This window comes from Aulonocara sp. 'chitande type north' Nkhata Bay, linkage group LG7 (assembly GCF_057382095.1).
Source record: "Aulonocara sp. 'chitande type north' Nkhata Bay isolate Kocher_YH1m ecotype deep benthic linkage group LG7, A_spYH_male_GT1.1, whole genome shotgun sequence".
NCBI classification, from domain to species: Eukaryota; Metazoa; Chordata; class Actinopteri; order Cichliformes; family Cichlidae; genus Aulonocara; species Aulonocara sp. 'chitande type north' Nkhata Bay.
Genome location: NC_141350.1, coordinates 11,141,876 through 11,168,211, shown reverse-complemented (window position 1 = coordinate 11,168,211; position 26,336 = coordinate 11,141,876). Strand labels below are relative to the sequence as shown.

Below are 26,336 nucleotides of genomic sequence, written 5' to 3'. Positions count from 1 at the left end.
GATCAGGGTCTGTGGAGACTACCTGATCTACCTATCTGGTGTAAACAGACAAAGCACCCAAAATGTTCGCACAGTATGTATGATCTATCTAGTGTTGAGCTAGAAATCACCTGTGGAGCTGTGTGCTTCAAACACACCGCAAACCCACGCAGACGTTCATAATCTGCCTGATAGAAGGCGTCTCTGCTTGAAACAAGGGTATTACTGACATCACTGAAATTATGTGTGTAACCAAAAATGTCCTGTAGTGCGACAGTGAGATGCCAAGAGATGTTTTTCAAAACAGACAAATGAACATGCGGAATTTGGAGAAAAACAAAATTCTAACATTATTACTTGCAAATGTGCCTACATGTCTTCTGTATAGCAGCTCTGATAGCTCTGATATAATAACTTAACTGAAAGGGCATGCAGAGCTTTAGGTAGTCATTTATATGCATGGTGAGGCAGTTTTGGTCAAGTTGGTTATCCTGCAGAACCACCCCCCCCCCCCCCCCCAACCACACAAACAAATATAGCAAATATAACCAAATTAAAACGAATATATGCAAATTTATGTGTATTTTTTTCTAATTCAATAATTTTCTGGAAATAATGTCATAGCTCAGGCTTTAAAGGGTTAAAGTGGGGGTTTTCTACTTATTAATAAACCGCCCGTGAAATAATTCAGTCCTACTACGGATATGAAAACTGAAAACTTTATTATTAAAAGCTAAATGTAGACAAATGGCATCATACTTTTCAGGCTTTTTTCGAGCATAGCGATGTTGACTCTTTCACAGCTATGTTGTTAAATTAAATTAATAAAATTATAAAAACATTAGGTAAAACAAAAATGTATACATCATCTATAAATGGTAGCTAATTCATTGCCCACTTAAAAATGGCCGTAAAACGTATATCTAAGCGTGATATACCCTGAAGCAGGACTGTTCAGACACAAGACTAATGTACAGCCTTCATGCCTCACAGATGCTAATGCATTCAATTGCAAAGCTGCTTGTTTCATATCGCGTTTAGAAGTGAGAGCGTGTAACCTATAATCTGTCTGTGAGCTATATATTGCTGGCGAGCACACAGCCTGCTCGTGCACCGTGTTCATTCATGTACAGTATATTTAATCCGTGAACGCGCTTTCCTTATTCCTGGAGAATTACGTCATCGCAATGCCCAGAGTCCTGCAGGAACTTGCATTCAAATGCCCACAGCAGGGTGCTGTTAAGTGTACTGTTCCCACTATTGTATATAGGAAAGGCACACATCGAGACTATACTGAAAAGCAAGTGCAGGCTGCAATCTGAATAAATCGAAAATCGTGTGGAGATGTCAACACTCCTACATCACCGGAAATCCCACAAAATCCCCGAAAATAACTAATAGAACCATATCCACTTGTTTTTGGTCAAATAATTAAATAAAGAAGAAATTGTAAACAAAAGTTTTCAGGAATAAAGACAGAAAGAAGAAGAGCCATAGGAGGCTGTGCAGCCGTGAGGGGGCGGACCACTACAGGCGCGCTCCGCACGACGCGCGTCAGCGCCGGCGCCTCGGCAAATAACCTCATTCTGCATACAGGCTGTTATATAGTGGCTCTTCTCCTCTTGAATTTGAGATAGCGGTACAAGTGTGAGTCACAGTTCAAGGACCACCATGGCTGCACTGTCGGGGGGTGAGACGTGCATCAAATACCTGATGTTTGCCTTTAACCTGGTGTTCTGGGTGAGTCCGAAGCAAGAAAATATTTTATTCTCGTGTGCATCCTGCCTGTTTTTCTACGTGTGTGTGTGCGTGTAGGTGTGCGAACGTGTGTGAGGTTTGCGTAGGAACATGCGCATTCGTGTGAGCGCAGGTTACTATAGTGAATAAAATTACACGGTATAGACGTCCCAGATGCAGAATAGTGCCGAGTGCTCACGGTGTGTGTCTGTTACTTAACCCCGGATTGTCTGAGCAGCCGCATGAATGAATTATGGCTCTGGCTGCCACTAAATACAAAGTGTCCCAATGTTTGTGGAGACCGTGCGGGCTGGAGAATAATCCCCAGTGGCCAAGTGACCCAGTTCCACCGCGCAGACTAGCCACTAGTGATGGGTCGTTCGCGAACGAAATGGCTCTTAGAGCCGGCTCTTTGACGTGAACGACGCGAGCCGGCTCCTTATCGCGAGCCGTCACGTGGTTTTTTTTTTTTTTTTTTCTCAGCCTCTCTCTCGCACTTTTTTTCCGCTTCACTCTGCACGCGAGCCTTGTGCTTTACGCTGGGCAGAGGGGGGAGGGGCGGTAGTTACACTCAGTAGCACAGGAACAGAGAAAGAGAGGCAGGGACAACAACATTAGAAAGGTATAGTAATCATCCACAACTATTTTCGGTTGCAGATGATAAAGGATTGAGAAAGTTTATTCATGCAGGTCCATATGACAGAGAATGTGCATGTTCTTTTAGTTTTCATATTATAATTTATATTTAATTGTGTTGTGGTTTGCAGTGTTTTGTGTTCTTTTCACTTTAAATTTGTGAAAGGAAAAAGCTGAAAATTTAAATAGTTAAAACTTGAAATGTGAATAGTTGATTTTTATATTATATGATTTATTTATTACATTTTATGTGGAGTGAATAAATAAAAGTATATTTACGGTGGCCCCTAGAGACAAAGCACATACAAACTTCAAATCACGTACGAACTCTGAAGCATGTACAAACTCCAAAACATGTAAAAACACGTACAAACTCCAAAACACGTAAAAACACGTACAAACTCCGAAGCACGTAAAAACTCAGAAGCATATAAAAACTCAGAAGCACATAAAAACTCAAAACACGTACAAAAGACAACAGAAGTGCTCCAGGATGCTGGGCGCAGTGTTGAGCCTTTGTTATCTTGTGGCTACACAAGCCAGCAAGTACCAACGACCGGATTTGGTGTGTCGTAGTAACAGGTAAATGAACTTTTTTTTAAATTATTTGAATATATATATGAGTGCCTGTGTATAAATACACAAACAATACACACATGCTTTCAATTGTGTAATTTAAGTGATCTAGTAGCTCTGCTTTGGAAGTTCAGTTCATGCTAGAAATGTGTTTTGGAGTTTGTACGTGTTTTGTCTCTAGGGGCCACCGCATATATTTATATATAAACATATATAAATAAAACCACTTGTTTTTATGTTAGTAATTCCTTTTGTGCATAATTTTATATTATTGTTAATAATAAATTAATTAAAGCAACAAAACAACCTGAAGAGCCGGTTCGGAGCCGAAAGAGCCGGCTCTTTTTAGTGAGCCGAACCGAAAGAGCCGGATATCTAAAAAGAGCCGGAAATCCCATCACTACTAGCCACACTCTGGAGTTTGCGCGCATGGCATTTTAATACTTGCAATGAGGGGGAGGGGGCTTATTGTGGCCGAGATATAGCCCCAAAATTAAGTAATTAACATTTCCGCCCCTAAAAGAGTTGTTAATGGAAGTCTGTTTACTTGGCGGTGTGCGCGCGCACATGCTTGTGCGTGAATGCTAGATATCCCATGTAGGTTATGTGTGTCCCGCTGTCCTGCGCACCCGCAGGGTGTGTCTTGCTGTGCGTGTTTGAGTGGGATGTGTGCGTGTGGTTTCAAATGGTTGTGTTGCCTTTTATGCACGTTTGTAATCTGCGACGCTATACATAGAGCTAAGTGTAGCATTAATTACAGGGCAGACAGATTTCCCACAGCATGTGAACGCTACGTGTGAGAGAAAAAAATAAGTTTTGAGTGTTAATAAGATTGATGAAAATAGGTCATTAGAATCACTTTTTAAAAGTCACAAATGTTTCGAAATGGAGAAGCTTTAGGAATACAATACATTATAAATTACAGTATAACTCTTAATCAGCAGAATTTGTCAACACACAGGGACGCTTCCTTATAACTAGCATCCTCATTTAAACAAAGACACTTCCCTTCTGAGATAGAAACTAACCAGGGTCAAAGCTCAGTGCAGCTTTTGTGTCAGTGCACACAGAGCAGAGTTCGCAAATTTTGCTTGGACTGGATCAAAACCCACTTCTGGGTGCAGCAGAAGCTGTAGGTGTAATGGGAAGCAAAAGTCGACCCATTCACTGTAGGTACGAGTTCAGATACCAGAGGATTAAATGTGTCGTCAAGCAGGTATTTTAGGAAACGTTTACATGCCTGGACACAACCCCTCTATCTACCAGATCATAACACCCTCTAACTATACATGGAACAACAGGTTGAAAGAGAAGAGTTACTTTGGCCACTCCCTACCTCCATAATCAGGTGACTCTGAAAGGCACGGTATTGAGAATACTCTCTCTTACCACTACCTTTGCGTTGGCTTCTTCCTGGAAAAAAAGGCACTACTTTGTCACAGTGGTGAACTGTTTAATGTGACTCAACATGGCTCTCGGTGGGGGAATCAAATGTGTGAAATATCTCATGTTCATCTTCAACCTTTTCTTCTGGGTAGGTGTATTTTGCTTTTTAATTAATTAATTATTATTTAAAAAAAATTTTTTGATCTGGTGGTTTGTGTGATAAAGAAAAGGGGAAATGTTTCAACTTGTGTTACAGTTCTGTAACAAATTTCTACTAGCTAACATATTTTAAAGGATACAGGAAAACTGCAGCAATATGGCATAAAGTATTCAAAACAAGAAGCATTTGTCAAAACGTGAGAAGAAAAGGCAAAGTGACACTCCCACGCTTTCAAAAAAAACTGCGTGCCACCTTTCTTCTCAAAGTTAAACATTTACCAACCTATCTTTGCCGAGGCTTGTAAGTGGCCTTGTACACACGTTTTTTAAAGTCCTAAACTCTGAGTTTTAGAATACTTTCTCCGCATATTTCAAATAACTTGCTACTATGTGTTCATGTTAAGTGAAAATGTTAAAAGGAATGTGTGCAAGCTGTGGCCATGCAGGCTCCCTTCTCTGTTATCTGTCTCAGAGCTTAAGAATCAAAAGTGTAATGTTCAGTTTCAGTTTACTTTGGGCTATTTGTTTTATTTTGTTTTTTAGAAACATGAAGCTGTGTAGGTATTGAATTGTAATATTTGTAGGTGTTTTTTTGATTGATTTGTAGACAAATAGAAGTAATTACTGTGAAAGGAGAGTTTCCACAATGAGGCACTGTTTATTAAATTATATTTGAAGATTTCTGTTTGAGTACTGTGAAACTGTAAGAATGAAACCAGGAGAAACAGCTGGTCAGTGCAGTGTTTAAAACTCAGAGGCATAATTGTTAACCGATGCTTGCTGATTAGGTTGGCAAGCGGGGGATGGTGCATGCATGGACATGAAGAGAACTGAGTATGAAGAGTTTTCTTCTTGACTCAACTTTTAATGAGCAAACAGTATGCAAATTGCATGGTCCAAATTGCAATATATCTTGTATGTGACAACATATATTTTTGTGTGTTGCAGCTCGCCGGCACTGCTGTATTAGCTATAGGACTGTGGCTAAGATTAGACCAGAAGACCAAAAGCTTATTTGAAGAACCAGATTCTTCATATGTGTTTTACACAGGTAAGATGCAGGGATGTTTATTATATCATAGCTATTTATATAAAAGCTATTTATTCTTCTCTGTATATCACATGTGTTGTGTGTGTGTAGGTGTATATATTCTGATAGCAGCTGGAGCACTGATCATGGTGGTGGGCTTTCTGGGATGTTGTGGTGCCATCCGGGAGTCCCCCTGTATGCTGGGAACGGTTTGTACCACTTAATAATCTTCATAACTATCATATTCTATTAACTAATTTTGATCTAACTAACATAAAAATTTTAACTGTCTTAGTGATTTCACTTAGCTGCACTTGGACTTTTTATCTCACTGTCACAAGTGTGCTTTACGGACGAACCTTGGGCTCACTCAAAAGATATGAGATGTCTGCCTTCATCTTTGTTTACTGAACTGTGTGAAGGCCACGGAAGAGTCTCTTAGATTTCTCTGCACTAGCTTCCACCATCCTGCTCCGTCTGGCCATAATCTTCTCTTCTCGTATTAAACCTCTCAAGAGGAGGAGTAAATGAAAACTGGGTTTGGCTACCCTCAACTGACCTTATGTGTTCATACATGGGCGCAGAAGACATGCGCGCAAGCATGCCTGGAAGCAAACAGTCAGCTGAGTTTAATTTAGTCTTTTTCTTTCTGCAGTTCTTCTTCTTCCTGCTAATCATATTTGCCATTGAGGTAGCTGCTGGAATCTGGGGATTTTCTAACCAAAGCCAGGTAACATTTTAACAAATTATAATGCTAACTATCAGGTTGAAAACACTTTACACAGACCTAGTACACTACAGGAATCCATGTGAGAAAACACTGCCAGATCAGAAAAGACAAACCAAATCCAAAAAAGCGAGTCGAGTGAAGGGGTTTGGAGATTTATGTGTCTCTGTGACATATATTATATCATCGTTTCTCTGTTTACTGCTGTTTTGCAGGTGGTGAATGATATCACAGGATTTTACACACAGACGTACAACAACTACAAGTCAAATGGAGACGAGCACCTCAAAGAGACACTGCGGGTGATTCAAGCTGAGGTGAGTCTCTTTCTAATTCAGGCCGACTCTGATCTTATCCAAAAGAAATTTGTCACCTACGGTAGAGTCAGATAAATGTTGTTTATTATTTCTAGGTGAAACTGGTTTTCTAGGACAGATTTTTTTTGTATTACCGTTCTTCATGAGAATTACTAAGATCAAAACCACAGCTGCTATGTGTGAAGCTAAAACTGTGAGATGATTACACACAACAAACTATACAGGTAGTACAAGGAAAACGTGTATCTAGTGATAACAACACATCTACCACCTTTTCTAAGTCTCACATCTTAACATGCTGTATCTCAGGCTTAATGTCTGCATTAACATGTGTCGCAAACGCTATTAAGAGAGGTGCAGGCTTTATTTGGATGATCTGTATAAAAAGGATGGACATGGTCTCCAAAATGAAGCCTTAAACCTCCATTCTATCTAATGACCAACGATGAGTGATTCCTCAGATAGTCCATAAGTGTATATGAGAAGGGTTAATTGTCAATGTTAATTAACAATTTAAATATATATGTATATAAATATATATATATATGTGTGTGTATATATATATATGTTATTGTATGTTATTGTAAAAGGTTTATATATATATATATATATATATATATATATATATATATATATATATATATATATATATATATATATATATATATATATATATATATATATATATATATAACCTTTTACAGTAACATAAATGACAGCCCAGGGTGTACTTCAGTGTGTGAGTCTACAAACCATTAGGTGATGCCACGGTGACTATGTTTAACTTCCTAGGACCACATTTTGGGTTGTGTAGACCACAATACTAAATTTTGCTCTACATAGGGCCTGATATCCACTTACAATGACATTATACTGCCACTGTTCTATCAAAATTTAAAATGAATATCCTCTTATGTGGACCTCATTTTTCTCAGAAACAAAAATCAGGTGAAAAAAACGGTGATTCTTTGTTTTTACATTCATCAGGTCCCAATCAGCCCAAATAGCAAAGTTAAATTAAAAATGCCAAAGGAGCTTGCAAAGAAAGCTGTCTGGAGACGCCTTTCTTTGCAAGCTCCTTTGACTACGATGACCTGGATGACTGAGAACCTTCACAGACTTAAATGAAAAATGCATGCCATGGAAAAGCACATTTGGGGTGGGGTGAGGGTGTGGGATGGGGGGTCTCTGTTTTCATCTGCATTCATGGTCATCATGTTCATTTACAACATATATTCATATATGCTTACAGCTGAACTGTTGTGGTCCAAATGGGAGGTTAGAGGAAACAAACACAGAAACTTGTCCAAAGGGGGAGCTGCTGGAGGAGCTCATTACTAAGGTATGACTATCCTGTGTGTGTGTGTGTGTGTGTGTGTGTGTGTGTGTGTGTGTGTGTGGATAGAGATGGAGAGTGGAGAAATCAAGAGGCATGCTGGCATGCTTCATCTCTCTGAGATCTGTGGCAATTACTGTAAATCAAATGCATAATCATGGTCCAATGTGTGTCATAAGTCTGTCAATCTTCCCTTTGCAGAGCAATCCCCTAGTCTCTTTGCAGTGTTACCATAGCAACAGTGGTTTACAGGAGCCCACATGCCCTCAGGCTGTCTTTTATGTGTACCATCCCACAAGTCATGTTCAGAAAGCTCAAAGAAATTATTACTATCTTTTGCAGAGCTGCCCTGATGCCATTGAAGAGGTGTTTAACTCCAAATTGCACATCATAGGAGGAGTAGGCATTGCCATCGGGGTCATTATGGTGAGCGCATGATTGGTTTAACTCTTAATGCTATTGTGCTGAATGAGGACAGTCCAGAAATGAGCTCAAAACTTGTAACACTCTTTCTTACAGGTGTTTGGGATGATCTTTAGCATGCTCCTGTGCTGCGCCATCAGGAGGTCCAGGGAGGTGGTGTGACACCCTCTCGAAGTCCTCATTAATGTTGCATGATGTCATTCCTAGAGTCCCACGACTCTCCACTGCCAGTAGAAACACTGCTCGTTAAAGGGGGGGATAAACTAAGCTTAGGCTGGGTGCACATATTTCTGATTGCATTATACGTCAGCCTTATCTGTGCTGCTGATGCTTAGGCCCACTTTCCTGGACTAGATAGCTGTTATGTGGTTATAAGGCCCAATTTTAAAATGGGTGTCATCTGTTATTCAGTGGCAGTGTAGTAAAAAGAAATGTGTACTTTTGTGGTGATTTGACTGAAATTAGTGTGTGAACAGCTAATTATCTAAACAAAACATGATACTATTGTATACTGATAACATTTCTATTGCTGTCACTTGGGGTCATCTACTAGCAAGAACATGGTCCAGATATAAAAAAACAAACACAAAAAAGCAAACACTTCTGCACAACACAGCCGCAGCAGTTTTACAGTTCCTTTTTTCATGCAACTTCTTAAGTAAAATTAAGGTGACGAGTAGCCAGCTGAATACCGAGCTGTTAACTTTAAGCTAGAGTAGCATCTTGATTCCTTTATTTTCATGACATTTGATTTGTTCCTGGTCCTTATCCTGATTTGTGTTTGTAAATGTTTTCCTTTTTGTATTTGTAAGATTTCTAATGTTAGCTGTTTATATTTTTACGTGCAGTTTGACGATGCATTTTGCAGTGTTCTCTTCAATTTAGAGATTGATTTATATCATATGCACTGTTTCACAGAGACAAAATTTAACAATAAGCGCCAAATAAACTAAAATGTACTGAGTCGACTATGAGTTTACTGTAACAATCATAAAGTTTATTTATAGAGAAAATATAAACAATTCAGTATAGGAAAATAAAACGTGCCAGCAAGGGAGCATTTAAGCATTTAAATAGAGAAATAAAAGTGGACCATAAAATAATATGACCTGCAATTATTCCCAAACGCTGTAATAGTAAACAAGTTGGAGAACATTTAACTGCACCTGTTCTTAGGTCACTTGGTAACATTCATAACTACAATGAAAATATAAGAGTTACACTGATTCACTGTTAGACTGAGCTTTATTTACATTTTAGATTTAGCTGCTCACGATACAGCATGCTGCAAGAGTTAGACGTGCGTAGGTGTCTCCATAGGACTGACAACAATGACAGCTACACTCAAGCTTGTTTCCTTTTTCGCAGTAGGAAAAAGAAAAAAAAACATTGGGAAAACTCCCTCAGCTTCCCCTTCTTTGATATTGGCAGCTATCAGCTGACTGACTCCCTTAGAACACAAACAAAGACAAGAAGTGTCTTTGTTTCTTAATTGTGCTGTTACAAATATTTTATGGAAAATTTTTGTCTTCAAAACTAATGACACGGTAGTTACGGTAAACAGTATGACTAGTTAATGTCTTTATGACTCACAGTTTCCATCTAAAAAGCGGCGAGTATAAAAGTAAATAGAGTTTGTGTTCCTCTGATTACAGCACAAGGAAGCATGCTATGATTTGGTTGTTGACAGCCGGGTGTTGCCCTTCTAAATGCCTCAATCGTTTTTTGGAGATAACACTGATTATAAAAAAGGACTGTTTTGTGAGATGATCTGTATTTAAACCGTTTGTGTAAGGGACAAACTAGCAAGGGAATAGGCCAGGAAAATAGAAAAGGAGAAGAAATTTTAGAGAAAATCTATGAATATGAATAATACTGAGAAAAAAGGCATTAACACATTCTCGCTTGGAAGGTTTGCAACACATAAAAATATTTCGCAACTGCACATTCCGTATTACAACAGTGTTTAATGCCTTCTTTTTTACTGCCAGACCTTGCCTTGATTCAGGACAGGATGCTATAGACCACTTTAACATTTTACTGCCACAGAAACTGCAACCAACCACAACATGGTCATAAAACTGAAAATACCATCTGTGTCTTGCAATAAAAATATATTTTGTTGGAACAAAATATACACAGTGGCAAGGTGAATAGCACTGGTTGCCTCACAAAAAGATGTTCCTGAGTTTCCACCACCATGTCGGGGCCTTTCTGTGTGGATTTTGCATGTTCTCCTTGTGTTTGCAGGGGTTCTCTCCAGGTTCTCCGGCTTCCTCCCACAGTCATGCAGTCAAGACATGCAGTTAGTGGGGTTAGGTTAATTGATCATTCTAAACTGTCCATAGGTTTGAATGTAAGTGTGAATGGTTGTCTGTCTCTATGTGTTAGCCCTGCAACAGACTGGCGACCTGTTCAGGGTGTACCCTGCCTCTTGGTCTATGGTAGCTGGGAAAGGCTCCAGTTCCCCCGTGACCCTGACAAGGATAAGTGGAAGAGAATGGACAGATAGTTGGATATATCTTGTGGGTATAGAAAAATCACTGTGCCAAAAATGTATTAAAGTGCTAAGTATTTACTCCATCTTTGACATGAGGGAGCACTGAGAGAAAATATGTTTATGGCTTTTATCTTAACTAAGACACAATCTCAGTCCTCGCCTTCGTCCTCTGTACCCTCCCAGGAAGTCCTGGTGAGTCTACGCGACTGGGTGTGTAAAGCAGTGTGTGTAGGCAGGACAGCGTCCACCTTAAGGAGACTTGCGACACACTGCAATACAGCAAGAAGTAGCTGGTATTTACAGGAGACAGATTCAAGGCCCAGATCCAACTCTGAAACTTTTGACAATTTGTCACCCTCTCTACAACAATGCAAGCTTAGTTTACCATCCCCCAGAGGCCCTTCGACCTGTATAGGGCTTATAGTATTTTCTCGTTTATATACAAGGCTAAAAGGGTGGGAATCATTTGGAAACTTACTAACAAAACTTATGACCCTTCTTTGAGACTCCAGGAAATGGTGCGGACTGTGAGAGTAAATCTTTTGAGGCACGCTCAGTAGGGCATTTGCCAAGAGCTGGGAAACAGAAGCATCTATATTTAGGTCAGGGGAAACTGAGGAACTATGTCCATGTTGTAGGAGGGCATAGTGTAAGAGAAGCTCAAATAACCCACCAGCAGATAAAACACAGCCTGGCTTTAACACACACTTTTGAATGGGCTGTATAGCGATGGATCTGTATGCGGTTTCCTCGGTCAGACTATCTGTATGTAAAGATGCGCCTTTATGCGACTGCAGGGTGCTCTTTGATGTTGTGGTTGCAGCTGCATGCATGGGCTCCCAAGTTCTAAGTAGCATGTGAATGGCATCTTGTAAAGCACATGCATACTGCTCAATCTGTCCTTCCCCTGGGGCACAGATGATCAGACTGCAGGGTTTGATGGTGATTCTTTCTTCCGAGTCCTGGAAAGCCACATGGACATACCTGTGGAAGAGACAAAACCCATACATTAAACTAAACAAAACAGCATTAATTCCTGTTTTGGAGATTACAGATAATGCTAAACTTCCTGTTGCTATCTATAATATTATACGAGCACACTACATTACTCAAGACGAAGTGTGTTTTTTATACCTGTGGGCTCCGAGCTGTATCGGCCGGCAAAAAGCCAGTGTGGCTACGTGCTCTGATTCAATCATTGAACAGTCCCAGATTGGAGTAGTTCCACTTAGCTGGGAAAACAGAGAAAGTTCATCTTCACTGACACATTCTACAAGGCACATCTCTGCCTGTGTGGCTAAAGCCAGGACAGCAGCAGACTGTTTTACTGCAGACAGAAGCACACAAACACCCAAAGTCTGCAGCTTCGCAATAATACCCTGCAGTGAGCTTTCCATCCAGGAGCTAAAGTGTAAAATACTTCTCTCCTCCTTCATTCTGCCTCTACATCCCAACTCAAGCACGTCTCCTGTGCTGAGCAATGTTGGTTGCAGCGACCCGGTGAGAACTACAGCTTTAACTGGCTGGTGGTCAGTCTTAAGCGGTGGCGTGGCAAAGTCCCTGTGGATTACCTGCCCCTCGATTAAACGTGAAGAGCGGACAGGAAAGCCCGACACAGGTGTATGGAGGGCAGGGAAGTAGTCGCTTACAAGCTGCAGAGAGAATGAAGGTAGTTGATTTTTAAACTTCCAGTGACTGAGCAGCTCACATGTGAGGTGACTACTGAAGTCACAGTGCGTGTAACCACAGCGTGTGTGAAAAAATGATCTTAGCAGCTTTTGAACACAGAGATTGTTTGTGAGAGATGGCGTTTGTGCTTCCACAGTGAAATCTTCCCACGAAATGCAGCCTCCATAAGGGACCACTCCCGTAGCAATGAGCTCATCCAACTCCTTCAACCCAAATGCTAGCAGTTTGTCAGCCAAGTGTCTGGCAGTGGAAGCCTCTGCTGCTTTTGTTGAGCTATAAGAGTGTGACACATTAGACTCCTTGCTGGCTGCTGCATGAATCAACCGTAGCAATGATGCCAGCAGCAGGATAAAGGTTTTGGATCCATCGCCTGTTGCAGAGCTATGCTTCCAGACACACTCCACCACCATCCTAAAATGAGGAACACACAAACACGTCACCAAGGAGTTAAACCTAGAAAAATATGTATAATCATTCAAGTAAATGTTTGACTGTTAACCTGGCCAACGGATGCTCCAGATGTAGTGCCGTGAGAATGCGTGTCCCACTGCGGCTCAACATCGCCTGTCCCGTGTCTCGTGTGAACAGCACCTGTCCTCCTTCAGGGCCAAAACTGCGAAGGATGACCGCCTCCAAGACACCGACTGCCTGCAGGACATGTTCCATGTGTAAGTGCCCCAATGGCGGAATCCTTTCTCCCAGGAATGAGCACAGACTGAAATTTTAAAAAGTCAGAATTTAAACTGCGACCTGCAATAAATAAATAAATACATAATATATACAAACCCAGTATTTTTATTCTTTAAAACATGAACCCTCCTAATTAAAACACTATTTGGATTTACACACAACATACTGGCTCGCTGTAAAGCGGTATTTAAACATTAGTGTTGCATGCAGTGTAGGAAAGGTGTCAGGATAAATCTACCATGGCTGCCTGTGCTTGGCAGACACTTAAAAGCCTTTCAGAGGATATAGAGACAATTAAGTAGACAGGTCTCGACTGCCAAATCAGATATATGGTTGGTAGACTTGGGATGGCTGGCGGGCCATGATTTAATTAAGGGATCTAGGACTTCATGTGTTGGAAGTTGACCTGACTGCTTAGAGAAGCAATGAGAGGGCGTAACTGTAGACACTATTAGATCCTACCTAAGTGAGAAAGCAGTAATGATGATGAAGAATGTTAACAATATCTGACTCAGAGGCGTGGCTGCTTGTCTTTTTTATATATGTGGAAACAGGAGCCACACTGGGATAGAGTGGGTTCAAAGGAAATCGAGGTTTGACTTTGACTGATCGTATAATGACAAAAACCAAAAATTAGTGCAGTTGAGGGTTTGGAGATGTAATTGCAAAGGAAATCCAAATCCAGCTTTTCTGAGAAACACAGAAATCTTGGCAATGTGATAGATCCTTAAAAGCAAAGTAAGAAAATCAAATCTATGACAAATTATGTAGGTAGGTTAGAGAGTGGAGAAATATTATTTTGGTTTACAGATCTATTGGTTTCCACACTAGAAAACTGTTTACCCAAAAGCTATTGAACCATACTGTATTGAACAATATCTATAACAACAATGCTTAGTGAATATTTTTCCGTTAAACAACATTAATTATTAAAGCATGGCAATAAATATATAGTATGCAAACCATGTTTGTTTGGTTTTTTCTCGGAGAGAAACCGTTTACTTAATGAAACAGAAATTATAGTTTAACAAATGGGCAGAAATAACAGGAAAATGCTCAGATCTTTGTCAAATAAGTAAAACAGACCCACTGCCTGCAGTGTACAGCAGGGGACTCATTTATATGTGTCACACACGTCATTTGAACGGTACGTAACACTGAACCAGGAAAAGCTGTGCAGTAGAAAAATAAAAATTAGGTTCAAGAGGAATTTACCTAATAAATCAAATCTGACGCACACAAATCTCTATCTTGTTAGAAATGTCGATATATGACTTGTATTATTATGTATTTTCAGTGGCTTTTATGTATTTTATGCATTGTAATCTAAATGTTGACACTGTGGGCCATCAATATCGTGAAAATAAGCAGAAGAGTTCTTCTCTATGATTAATCATAAACGTCTCGGCTCTTACACCCCCCGACCTCCACTGCAGCGCACTTCCAGAGTCTCGAGACAAGGCAGGCGTACTTGCTTCTAGACACGACTTATGATGGATATCGGATTTAGGGATATTATAGGGAAATTGTTAATTTCTGGAGGACGAAAACGTCCACGAGGTGCACTTGCTCAAAAGCCTAGCACAGTTAGCTTTACCGATTGGGGCGGACTATATTCAGTTCTGCTCTATGAAATGTAATCGTCGGAGATTCTTTTTTTTAACTACTGTTCTTTATCTGCCAAGACCATAAAAACCACAAATAAGAGTTTCTTAGCACGAATCGTCAACCTTACTGTAGCTTTAACTACAATATACGGCAACCGGTATCATAGTTACTATGGTTACTATGCTAGCTACGTTAGCCAAATAGCTAGACTTAGAAAACAATTGAAACCACCGGCGGTTTCCGCCAGCCTATTTCATTTAAAAAATCCGGGTGTGTTTTAGAATATCTTGAAATATACCTTCTCTGATTTCTAAAAAAAATAAAACGTGGCTTGATTTTTCAGGACTTTGCTCACCGTTAGTTAGAAAGGATCGCTCGCCTCTGTGCTTCTTCTTTGGTTGAGGTACCTTGGATTAGAAATCGCTGCTTCCACCTAGTGTATCCAGCCAAAAATGATCACAGCTACACGACATTTGTTGATCTCTTTCCAATGGTTTGCAATTTAATATACATTTAGGAAATACTGCCGGATAAGTATACCAGATATACTTAGTTGAGTTCTTTCCCCGCCACCACGCCACAAAATACAATAACGAAATAACAACAAAAAGACTTTAGTTCATATCAAAGTTATATTTATTTTATCTATCTTAAGGCTTTCCAGGCTGTTCTCGCTCCTGTCGTTAGCTGATGTTTGTACGAGACTTTATTAGCGACAATGAAAACAAGGCAGCATTCAAAGCCTGTCTGTATTTCTTCACCTTGGGGTGCTTATGGATATATTATCGCTATTAACCTAAAAAAAAATACGTTTAAGGTTCTTTGTTATTGATAAATGAGCCACATGAGAGCTGTTACTTACTTTAAACAGAATTTATTATTATTATTATTTAACTTTAAACAGTTTTCTTCGGGCCAAGAACTGCGTGTGACGTCACACTGGCTACCTGCTGTGACCTATCAATGCGTTCTTCGGGGTGGGCGTGGCTTCTGACATGCGAGGCTATAAATAGCCAAGAGCAACGCCAGTAAAGCTCAGTTCACAAAGCATTTATGCATCAGAGCAGCGAGTGTAATTTAAGCGCATTTAGTTTACAAACAGCACACATGTCTAGCACAACTCCAACTACACATCAAATGAATCCCACTTCTCCAATTCAGAGTTTAAATAGTACAGACTTTAACATGAATACTCCACTCACTTACACCTCAGTGGAAACTTGGGAGTTACTCATCAACCACTTTTTTGGTACAATTGTACCACAGTGGCAATCTCTGGTACCCTTCAAACCAGAGTACTGTGACCTTCATCTGCTTTCCACTTTGTTAACAGACATGCTGAAGTTTTGTAAAATGTTAGTGAGATCAACTAGGGAACCCACAGAGAATGGAGATCCAACCTCCATGCAGACCTCTGAGGTCTGTCTTCAGTCCATGGGCACAGACTGCCCCGAGAAAACAGAGGATACAGGAGCAAAGGACAGCATCCTGAATGAAAGCTCTGTGGATGAGCACGGTGATAATGAAAACTTAGAAACTCCAGGACTGGAGGCTGAAGCAGCCCTAGACTGCATATCTGTGGGTAATTCAAACACACAACTCGAAACAATAGACACAGCAAAGCCAAAAAAGAGCTGTATGAAGAAAAACTTCACAGCTGATAGAAAAGACTTTGACAAAACAGAATCTTGTCTCCTGGAAAACAATGTGAAGCTAGAAGTACCTGAGTCTGACACTGAGTCTTTAACTTTTTCTAGTATCAGTCTGCTGTCTGATTCTCTAAGTGAAAGCTCTGTAGAAGACCAGGGATTGGAGGCTCAACCAGTTGTAGGCTGCATATCTGTAGACAACTCAAGCTACAGAGATGAAACAGAAAGTCGAGGACTGAAAGATGAGGCAACCCCCAGATTTCAGGGATTCCTCAGTGACAGTGAGTCTTTAACTTCTTGTCAGATCAGTCCACTATCTGATTCTCTGAGCGAGGAAAAGTTGTGTGTCAACAAAGTTATTCAGATGGTGGTTTCAAAGGCCATAGACAACGTCGCCTCTAAACACAAGCTCTTCACAGAGCGCCTCACTCCTGACTGCATTGGTGATCGCCTGCTTGAGAAAATGTGGCCAGAAATTAATGACAAACATTTGGATCTATCTCCAAAAAGCCTAAAAAATATCCACGAGGCCATTTTAAAGGATCTTTGCAAAACACACAAATGCAAGGAAAAATATTTGATTTTTAGTCTGAGGGAGCAGCTTGATAACATTACTGTTCCAATCTTCACCAAACACCTGCTGGGATTACCAAAAAGAGTACTCAGTGTATCTAAAAACTGGGACGAGTACTGGGAGCTTGTGGAAAAATTCACTAGAGATCTGGTAATACACAGTATGGCCGAACTAAATGAGACGACGACATGGCATTCAGGAACAACTGACTTCATTGTACAGAGGCTTAGCCAAAAGATCTGGAACAAAATTTTGTCCAAAAAATATAAAATCTCCCTAGAGAACATTGAAGAACTCAGCTTGACAGTATACAATGATCTCCATGAAAAGTGGCATTCTCCAGGACAGTTCATGAAGTTAAGCAACCCAACGGTTGACGAAATAATTGTCAACACTTTCAAAAAGCATGCCAAGCTGAAGAGACAAAGTATCATCTCTAGGATTTTCTCATGTGCACACTAAATGAGTGCAAATGAGAAAAAGGTGTGCTATTTTAAGACAAGCACACGTGCTTGTCTTAAAATATTTATTTAAATTGGTCCATCTCATCTAAACTTAGTTTTAAAACCAAGTTTAGATGAGATGGACCCATTTTAATTGGCAAAAAAAAAAAAGAGTGGTTAAAATAACCACTCTTTTTCTCCTGCCTTCCTTCCCTCATCCCCAACTGGCCAAGGCAGATGGCCACCCCATTCCTGAGCCTGGTTCTGCTGGAGGTTTCCCCCTTGTAAAAGGGGGTTTTTCCTTCCCACTGTCGCCAAAGTGCATGCTCTTGGGGGTTGGAGTTTCTATGTATTATTGCATGGTCTTGACCTTGCAATAATACACCTTGAGGGAAGTGGAGGGGGGTGGTTGGCACCGTTTCTTAACTTAAAATGTCCAATTACAACAGGACATTTTAAGTTAAGAAACAGTGCCACACCAAAATAAATAAAAAAAATAAAAAATAAAATGAAATAAAAATACATTTTGTGTTGTTTCATTTCATTTGCTGAAAATGGGATATCAGATTAGTTTAGTGTGTAAATAAAATACCTTCCATCTGGTGTTGTACCTCTCTCTGTCTTTCTGTAAGGTAGATCACGAGCCAATATTTTCCCCATGACTCCACCAATCAGCTCGTGTCAATCTGGAGTTTACCTGCATACATCCTGTTCACTCTGTCAGAAGTTTGGCGCCTGCTAGTGATTTAGGAAACACCCCCAGATTGCCTGGTGATAGTCACAGTTTAGTGTGGGCAGTAGCCTGCTCAATACAGTGTATAATTACGTATATATCTATAACGACTCATTACGTTATAACTACATTAGTGTACTTTGTTTCCTTAGCTCAGGCCTGCTGGAGATTGCCTTTACTCTCAGAGGGACTTATCCGAATTAAAACAGGTCTCTTAACGTAGAGCATAGAATAGAACTTTATTAATCCCTTTGGGGAGGTCAATTTATTGTTTATTTTTGAGCATGTGGTTTCTTTGTCTGTTCTTCCCATCCTCACTCAACCTTAAAAAAGCAGTGCAGCTGCATGGCTGCAGATGTATGTATGTTCCCTATGTTTGCTAGTACCACTTAATTAAATAACCTGAGCTCTTTTTACGCCTCCACTTCACAGAATTCAATAATTAAATAACAACCCAAAAAGTTTCAGTTCTATTTATTGTTCATTCTTATGGCTTTGCACCTCTGACACACAAGGATAAATTCAGCAGCGTGTGAGAAAGAGGAGGAGAAAGTCGGAGCAGGGAGCACCAACCTAGAGATGAAGAAGAGAACAAGAGAGAGCAGACATGATAGCCAAAAAAATATTGTGATAATAGCCTATTTCATTTAAAAAATCCGGGTGTGTTTTAGAATATCTTGAAATATACCTTCTCTGATTTCTAAAAAAAAAAATAAAACGCGGCTTGATTTTTCAGGACTTTGCTCACCGTTAGTTAGAAAGGATCGCTCGCCTCTGTGCTTCTTCTTTGGTTGAGGTACCTTGGATTAGAAATCGCTGCTTCCACCTAGTGTATCCAGCCAAAAATGATCACAGCTACACGACATTTGTTGATCTCTTTCCAATGGTTTGCAATTTAATATACATTTAGGAAATACTGCCGGATAAGTATACCAGATATACTTAGTTGAGTTCTTTCCCCGCCACCACGCCACAAAATACAATAACGAAATAACAACAAAAAGACTTTAGTTCATATCAAAGTTATATTTATTTTATCTCTCTTAAGGCTTTCCAGGCTGTTCTCGCTCCTGTCGTTAGCTGATGTTTGTACGAGACTTTATTAGCGACAATGAAAACAAGGCAGCATTCAAAGCCTGTCTGTATTTCTTCACCTTGGGGTGCTTATGGATATATTATCGCTATTAACCTAAAAAAAAAAAAACGTTTAAGGTTCTTTGTTATTGATAAATGAGCCACATGAGAGCTGTTACTTACTTTAAACAGAATTTATTATTATTATTATTTAACTTTAAACAGTTTTCTTCGGGCCAAGAACTGCGTGTGACGTCACACTGGCTACCTGCTGTGACCTATCAATGCGTTCTTCGGGGTGGGCGTGGCTTCTGACATGCGAGGCTATAAATAGCCAAGAGCAACGCCAGTAAAGCTCAGTTCACAAAGCATTTATGCATCAGAGCAGCGAGTGTAATTTAAGCGCATTTAGTTTACAAACAGCACACATGTCTAGCACAACTCCAACTACACATCAAATGAATCCCACTTCTCCAATTCAGAGTTTAAATAGTACAGACTTTAACATGAATACTCCACTCACTTACACCTCAGTGGAAACTTGGGAGTTACTCATCAACCACTTTTTTGGTACAATTGTACCACAGTGGCAATCTCTGGTACCCTTCAAACCAGAGTACTGTGACCTTCATCTGCTTTCCACTTTGTTAACAGACATGCTGAAGTTTTGTAAAATGTTAGTGAGATCAACTAGGGAACCCACAGAGAATGGAGATCCAACCTCCATGCAGACCTCTGAGGTCTGTCTTCAGTCCATGGGCACAGACTGCCCCGAGAAAACAGAGGATACAGGAGCAAAGGACAGCATCCTGAATGAAAGCTCTGTGGATGAGCACGGTGATAATGAAAACTTAGAAACTCCAGGACTGGAGGCTGAAGCAGCCCTAGACTGCATATCTGTGGGTAATTCAAACACACAACTCGAAACAATAGACACAGCAAAGCCAAAAAAGAGCTGTATGAAGAAAAACTTCACAGCTGATAGAAAAGACTTTGACAAAACAGAATCTTGTCTCCTGGAAAACAATGTGAAGCTAGAAGTACCTGAGTCTGACACTGAGTCTTTAACTTTTTCTAGTATCAGTCTGCTGTCTGATTCTCTAAGTGAAAGCTCTGTAGAAGACCAGGGATTGGAGGCTCAACCAGTTGTAGGCTGCATATCTGTAGACAACTCAAGCTACAGAGATGAAACAGAAAGTCGAGGACTGAAAGATGAGGCAACCCCCAGATTTCAGGGATTCCTCAGTGACAGTGAGTCTTTAACTTCTTGTCAGATCAGTCCACTATCTGATTCTCTGAGCGAGGAAAAGTTGTGTGTCAACAAAGTTATTCAGATGGTGGTTTCAAAGGCCATAGACAACGTCGCCTCTAAACACAAGCTCTTCACAGAGCGCCTCACTCCTGACTGCATTGGTGATCGCCTGCTTGAGAAAATGTGGCCAGAAATTAATGACAAACATTTGGATCTATCTCCAAAAAGCCTAAAAAATATCCACGAGGCCATTTTAAAGGATCTTTGCAAAACACACAAATGCAAGGAAAAATATTTGATTTTTAGTCTGAGGGAGCAGCTTGATAACATTACTGTTCCAATCTTCACCAAACACCTGCTGGGATTACCAAAAAGAGTACTCAGTGTATCTAAAAACTGGGACGAGTACTGGGAGCTTGTGGAAAAATTCACTAGAGATCTGGTAATACACAGTATGGCCGAACTAAATGAGACGACGACATGGCATTCAGGAACAACTGACTTCATTGTACAGAGGCTTAGCCAAAAGATCTGGAACAAAATTTTGTCCAAAAAATATAAAATCTCCCTAGAGAACATTGAAGAACTCAGCTTGACAGTATACAATGATCTCCATGAAAAGTGGCATTCTCCAGGACAGTTCATGAAGTTAAGCAACCCAACGGTTGACGAAATAATTGTCAACACTTTCAAAAAGCATGCCAAGCTGAAGAGACAAAGTATCATCTCTAGGATTTTCTCATGTGCACACTAAATGAGTGCAAATGAGAAAAAGGTGTGCTATTTTAAGACAAGCACACGTGCTTGTCTTAAAATATTTATTTAAATTGGTCCATCTCATCTAAACTTAGTTTTAAAACCAAGTTTAGATGAGATGGACCCATTTTAATTGGCAAAAAAAAAAAGAGTGGTTAAAATAACCACTCTTTTTCTCCTGCCTTCCTTCCCTCATCCCCAACTGGCCAAGGCAGATGGCCACCCCATTCCTGAGCCTGGTTCTGCTGGAGGTTTCCCCCTTGTAAAAGGGGGTTTTTCCTTCCCACTGTCGCCAAAGTGCATGCTCTTGGGGGTTGGAGTTTCTATGTATTATTGCATGGTCTTGACCTTGCAATAATACACCTTGAGGGAAGTGGAGGGGGGTGGTTGGCACCGTTTCTTAACTTAAAATGTCCAATTACAACAGGACATTTTAAGTTAAGAAACAGTGCCACACCAAAATAAATAAAAAAAATAAAAAATAAAATGAAATAAAAATACATTTTGTGTTGTTTCATTTCATTTGCTGAAAATGGGATATCAGATTAGTTTAGTGTGTAAATAAAATACCTTCCATCTGGTGTTGTACCTCTCTCTGTCTTTCTGTAAGGTAGATCACGAGCCAATATTTTCCCCATGACTCCCCACCAATCAGCTCGTGTCAATCTGGAGTTTACCTGCATACATCCTGTTCACTCTGTCAGAAGTTTGGCGCCTGCTAGTGATTTAGGAAACACCCCCAGATTGCCTGGTGATAGTCACAGTTTAGTGTGGGCAGTAGCCTGCTCAATACAGTGTATAATTACGTATATATCTATAACGACTCATTACGTTATAACTACATTAGTGTACTTTGTTTCCTTAGCTCAGGCCTGCTGGAGATTGCCTTTACTCTCAGAGGGACTTATCCGAATTAAAACAGGTCTCTTAACGTAGAGCATAGAATAGAACTTTATTAATCCCTTTGGGGAGGTCAATTTATTGTTTATTTTTGAGCATGTGGTTTCTTTGTCTGTTCTTCCCATCCTCACTCAACCTTAAAAAAGCAGTGCAGCTGCATGGCTGCAGATGTATGTATGTTCCCTATGTTTGCTAGTACCACTTAATTAAATAACCTGAGCTCTTTTTACGCCTCCACTTCACAGAATTCAATAATTAAATAACAACCCAAAAAGTTTCAGTTCTATTTATTGTTCATTCTTATGGCTTTGCACCTCTGACACACAAGGATAAATTCAGCAGCGTGTGAGAAAGAGGAGGAGAAAGTCGGAGCAGGGAGCACCAACCTAGAGATGAAGAAGAGAACAAGAGAGAGCAGACATGATAGCCAAAAAAATATTGTGATAATAGCCTATTTCATTTAAAAAATCCGGGTGTGTTTTAGAATATCTTGAAATATACCTTCTCTGATTTCTAAAAAAAAAAAATAAAACGCGGCTTGATTTTTCAGGACTTTGCTCACCGTTAGTTAGAAAGGATCGCTCGCCTCTGTGCTTCTTCTTTGGTTGAGGTACCTTGGATTAGAAATCGCTGCTTCCACCTAGTGTATCCAGCCAAAAATGATCACAGCTACACGACATTTGTTGATCTCTTTCCAATGGTTTGCAATTTAATATACATTTAGGAAATACTGCCGGATAAGTATACCAGATATACTTAGTTGAGTTCTTTCCCCGCCACCACGCCACAAAATACAATAACGAAATAACAACAAAAAGACTTTAGTTCATATCAAAGTTATATTTATTTTATCTCTCTTAAGGCTTTCCAGGCTGTTCTCGCTCCTGTCGTTAGCTGATGTTTGTACGAGACTTTATTAGCGACAATGAAAACAAGGCAGCATTCAAAGCCTGTCTGTATTTCTTCACCTTGGGGTGCTTATGGATATATTATCGCTATTAACCTAAAAAAAAAAACGTTTAAGGTTCTTTGTTATTGATAAATGAGCCACATGAGAGCTGTTACTTACTTTAAACAGAATTTATTATTATTATTATTTAACTTTAAACAGTTTTCTTCGGGCCAAGAACTGCGTGTGACGTCACACTGGCTACCTGCTGTGACCTATCAATGCGTTCTTCGGGGTGGGCGTGGCTTCTGACATGCGAGGCTATAAATAGCCAAGAGCAACGCCAGTAAAGCTCAGTTCACAAAGCATTTATGCATCAGAGCAGCGAGTGTAATTTAAGCGCATTTAGTTTACAAACAGCACACATGTCTAGCACAACTCCAACTACACATCAAATGAATCCCACTTCTCCAATTCAGAGTTTAAATAGTACAGACTTTAACATGAATACTCCACTCACTTACACCTCAGTGGAAACTTGGGAGTTACTCATCAACCACTTTTTTGGTACAATTGTACCACAGTGGCAATCTCTGGTACCCTTCAAACCAGAGTACTGTGACCTTCATCTGCTTTCCACTTTGTTAACAGACATGCTGAAGTTTTGTAAAATGTTAGTGAGATCAACTAGGGAACCCACAGAGAATGGAGATCCAACCTCCATGCAGACCTCTGAGGTCTGTCTTCAGTCCATGGGCACAGACTGCCCCGAGAAAACAGAGGATACAGGAGCAAAGGACAGCATCCTGAATGAAAGCTCTGTGGATGAGCACGGTGATAATGAAAACTTAGAAACTCCAGGACTGGAGGCTGAAGCAGCCCTAGACTGCATATCTGTGGGTAATTCAAACACACAACTCGAAACAATAGACACAGCAAAGCCAAAAAAGAGCTGTATGAAGAAAAACTTCACAGCTGATAGAAAAGACTTTGACAAAACAGAATCTTGTCTCCTGGAAAACAATGTGAAGCTAGAAGTACCTGAGTCTGACACTGAGTCTTTAACTTTTTCTAGTATCAGTCTGCTGTCTGATTCTCTAAGTGAAAGCTCTGTAGAAGACCAGGGATTGGAGGCTCAACCAGTTGTAGGCTGCATATCTGTAGACAACTCAAGCTACAGAGATGAAACAGAAAGTCGAGGACTGAAAGATGAGGCAACCCCCAGATTTCAGGGATTCCTCAGTGACAGTGAGTCTTTAACTTCTTGTCAGATCAGTCCACTATCTGATTCTCTGAGCGAGGAAAAGTTGTGTGTCAACAAAGTTATTCAGATGGTGGTTTCAAAGGCCATAGACAACGTCGCCTCTAAACACAAGCTCTTCACAGAGCGCCTCACTCCTGACTGCATTGGTGATCGCCTGCTTGAGAAAATGTGGCCAGAAATTAATGACAAACATTTGGATCTATCTCCAAAAAGCCTAAAAAATATCCACGAGGCCATTTTAAAGGATCTTTGCAAAACACACAAATGCAAGGAAAAATATTTGATTTTTAGTCTGAGGGAGCAGCTTGATAACATTACTGTTCCAATCTTCACCAAACACCTGCTGGGATTACCAAAAAGAGTACTCAGTGTATCTAAAAACTGGGACGAGTACTGGGAGCTTGTGGAAAAATTCACTAGAGATCTGGTAATACACAGTATGGCCGAACTAAATGAGACGACGACATGGCATTCAGGAACAACTGACTTCATTGTACAGAGGCTTAGCCAAAAGATCTGGAACAAAATTTTGTCCAAAAAATATAAAATCTCCCTAGAGAACATTGAAGAACTCAGCTTGACAGTATACAATGATCTCCATGAAAAGTGGCATTCTCCAGGACAGTTCATGAAGTTAAGCAACCCAACGGTTGACGAAATAATTGTCAACACTTTCAAAAAGCATGCCAAGCTGAAGAGACAAAGTATCATCTCTAGGATTTTCTCATGTGCACACTAAATGAGTGCAAATGAGAAAAAGGTGTGCTATTTTAAGACAAGCACACGTGCTTGTCTTAAAATATTTATTTAAATTGGTCCATCTCATCTAAACTTAGTTTTAAAACCAAGTTTAGATGAGATGGACCCATTTTAATTGGCAAAAAAAAAAAGAGTGGTTAAAATAACCACTCTTTTTCTCCTGCCTTCCTTCCCTCATCCCCAACTGGCCAAGGCAGATGGCCACCCCATTCCTGAGCCTGGTTCTGCTGGAGGTTTCCCCCTTGTAAAAGGGGGTTTTTCCTTCCCACTGTCGCCAAAGTGCATGCTCTTGGGGGTTGGAGTTTCTATGTATTATTGCATGGTCTTGACCTTGCAATAATACACCTTGAGGGAAGTGGAGGGGGGTGGTTGGCACCGTTTCTTAACTTAAAATGTCCAATTACAACAGGACATTTTAAGTTAAGAAACAGTGCCACACCAAAATAAATAAAAAAAATAAAAAATAAAATGAAATAAAAATACATTTTGTGTTGTTTCATTTCATTTGCTGAAAATGGGATATCAGATTAGTTTAGTGTGTAAATAAAATACCTTCCATCTGGTGTTGTACCTCTCTCTGTCTTTCTGTAAGGTAGATCACGAGCCAATATTTTCCCCATGACTCCCCACCAATCAGCTCGTGTCAATCTGGAGTTTACCTGCATACATCCTGTTCACTCTGTCAGAAGTTTGGCGCCTGCTAGTGATTTAGGAAACACCCCCAGATTGCCTGGTGATAGTCACAGTTTAGTGTGGGCAGTAGCCTGCTCAATACAGTGTATAATTACGTATATATCTATAACGACTCATTACGTTATAACTACATTAGTGTACTTTGTTTCCTTAGCTCAGGCCTGCTGGAGATTGCCTTTACTCTCAGAGGGACTTATCCGAATTAAAACAGGTCTCTTAACGTAGAGCATAGAATAGAACTTTATTAATCCCTTTGGGGAGGTCAATTTATTGTTTATTTTTGAGCATGTGGTTTCTTTGTCTGTTCTTCCCATCCTCACTCAACCTTAAAAAAGCAGTGCAGCTGCATGGCTGCAGATGTATGTATGTTCCCTATGTTTGCTAGTACCACTTAATTAAATAACCTGAGCTCTTTTTACGCCTCCACTTCACAGAATTCAATAATTAAATAACAACCCAAAAAGTTTCAGTTCTATTTATTGTTCATTCTTATGGCTTTGCACCTCTGACACACAAGGATAAATTCAGCAGCGTGTGAGAAAGAGGAGGAGAAAGTC

The 26,336-nt window shown here is 40.1% G+C and overlaps 5 protein-coding genes across 7 annotated transcripts; 4 read left to right on the top strand and 1 right to left on the bottom strand.

Annotated features, from left to right (window-relative positions):
• Positions 1-1,527: 1,527 nt before the first annotated feature.
• cd9a (CD9 molecule a) lies at positions 1,528-9,274 on the top strand. Of its 2 annotated transcripts, none has more exons than XM_086298566.1 (8): positions 1,528-1,719; positions 5,422-5,524; positions 5,615-5,712; positions 6,159-6,233; positions 6,446-6,547; positions 7,800-7,889; positions 8,226-8,309; positions 8,403-9,274. In XM_086298566.1, exons 1-8 carry the CDS (start codon positions 1,651-1,653, stop codon positions 8,466-8,468), a joined length of 687 nt encoding a protein of 228 aa, XP_086154692.1. In that variant the 5' UTR covers positions 1,528-1,650; the 3' UTR covers positions 8,469-9,274. The 2 variants fall into 2 exon arrangements, with proteins under 2 accessions (XP_086154692.1, XP_086154693.1); XM_086298567.1 differs by lacking the exon at positions 1,528-1,719 and adding an exon at positions 4,264-4,462.
• A 258-nt stretch (positions 9,275-9,532) lies between these two features.
• bbs10 (Bardet-Biedl syndrome 10) lies at positions 9,533-15,667 on the bottom strand. Of its 2 annotated transcripts, none has more exons than XM_086298559.1 (4): positions 15,149-15,667; positions 12,995-13,210; positions 11,941-12,906; positions 9,533-11,790 (listed from the first exon to the last, which is right to left on the bottom strand). In XM_086298559.1, exons 2-4 carry the CDS (start codon positions 13,159-13,161, stop codon positions 10,956-10,958), a joined length of 1,968 nt encoding a protein of 655 aa, XP_086154685.1. In that variant the 5' UTR covers positions 13,162-13,210; positions 15,149-15,667; the 3' UTR covers positions 9,533-10,955. The 2 variants fall into 2 exon arrangements, with proteins under 2 accessions (XP_086154685.1, XP_086154686.1); XM_086298560.1 differs by lacking the exon at positions 15,149-15,667 and adding an exon at positions 14,611-15,025.
• LOC147324627 (uncharacterized) lies at positions 15,089-18,653 on the top strand. Its single transcript, XM_086298563.1, has one exon. The coding sequence runs from the start codon at positions 15,847-15,849 to the stop codon at positions 17,476-17,478; it is 1,632 nt and encodes a 543-aa protein (XP_086154689.1). The 5' UTR covers positions 15,089-15,846; the 3' UTR covers positions 17,479-18,653.
• A 295-nt stretch (positions 18,654-18,948) lies between these two features.
• LOC147324626 (uncharacterized) lies at positions 18,949-21,589 on the top strand. The gene has a single exon (XM_086298564.1). It carries the CDS (start codon positions 19,641-19,643, stop codon positions 21,270-21,272), a length of 1,632 nt encoding a protein of 543 aa, XP_086154690.1. The 5' UTR covers positions 18,949-19,640; the 3' UTR covers positions 21,273-21,589.
• Positions 21,590-22,578: 989 nt separating this feature from the next.
• Positions 22,579-25,383, top strand: LOC147324625 (uncharacterized). The gene has a single exon (XM_086298561.1). It carries the CDS (start codon positions 23,435-23,437, stop codon positions 25,064-25,066), a length of 1,632 nt encoding a protein of 543 aa, XP_086154687.1. The 5' UTR covers positions 22,579-23,434; the 3' UTR covers positions 25,067-25,383.
• The last annotated feature ends 953 nt before the right edge of the window (positions 25,384-26,336 follow it).

Coding starts and splice junctions, on each gene's coding strand:
- cd9a (XM_086298566.1), top strand. CDS start 1,651: ATGGCTGCACTGTCGGGGGGTGAGACGTGCATCAAATACCTGATGTTT. Junction 1,720..5,421: donor CCTTTAACCTGGTGTTCTGG/GTGAGTCCGAAG, acceptor TGTGTGTTGCAG/CTCGCCGGCACTGCTGTATT. Junction 6,234..6,445: donor GATTTTCTAACCAAAGCCAG/GTAACATTTTAA, acceptor GCTGTTTTGCAG/GTGGTGAATGATATCACAGG.
- bbs10 (XM_086298559.1), bottom strand. CDS start 13,161: ATGGAACATGTCCTGCAGGCAGTCGGTGTCTTGGAGGCGGTCATCCTT. Junction 12,907..12,994: donor CTGGAGCATCCGTTGGCCAG/GTTAACAGTCAA, acceptor TCCTCATTTTAG/GATGGTGGTGGAGTGTGTCT. Junction 11,791..11,940: donor ATACAGCTCGGAGCCCACAG/GTATAAAAAACA, acceptor TCTCTTCCACAG/GTATGTCCATGTGGCTTTCC.
- LOC147324627 (XM_086298563.1), top strand. CDS start 15,847: ATGCATCAGAGCAGCGAGTGTAATTTAAGCGCATTTAGTTTACAAACA.
- LOC147324626 (XM_086298564.1), top strand. CDS start 19,641: ATGCATCAGAGCAGCGAGTGTAATTTAAGCGCATTTAGTTTACAAACA.
- LOC147324625 (XM_086298561.1), top strand. CDS start 23,435: ATGCATCAGAGCAGCGAGTGTAATTTAAGCGCATTTAGTTTACAAACA.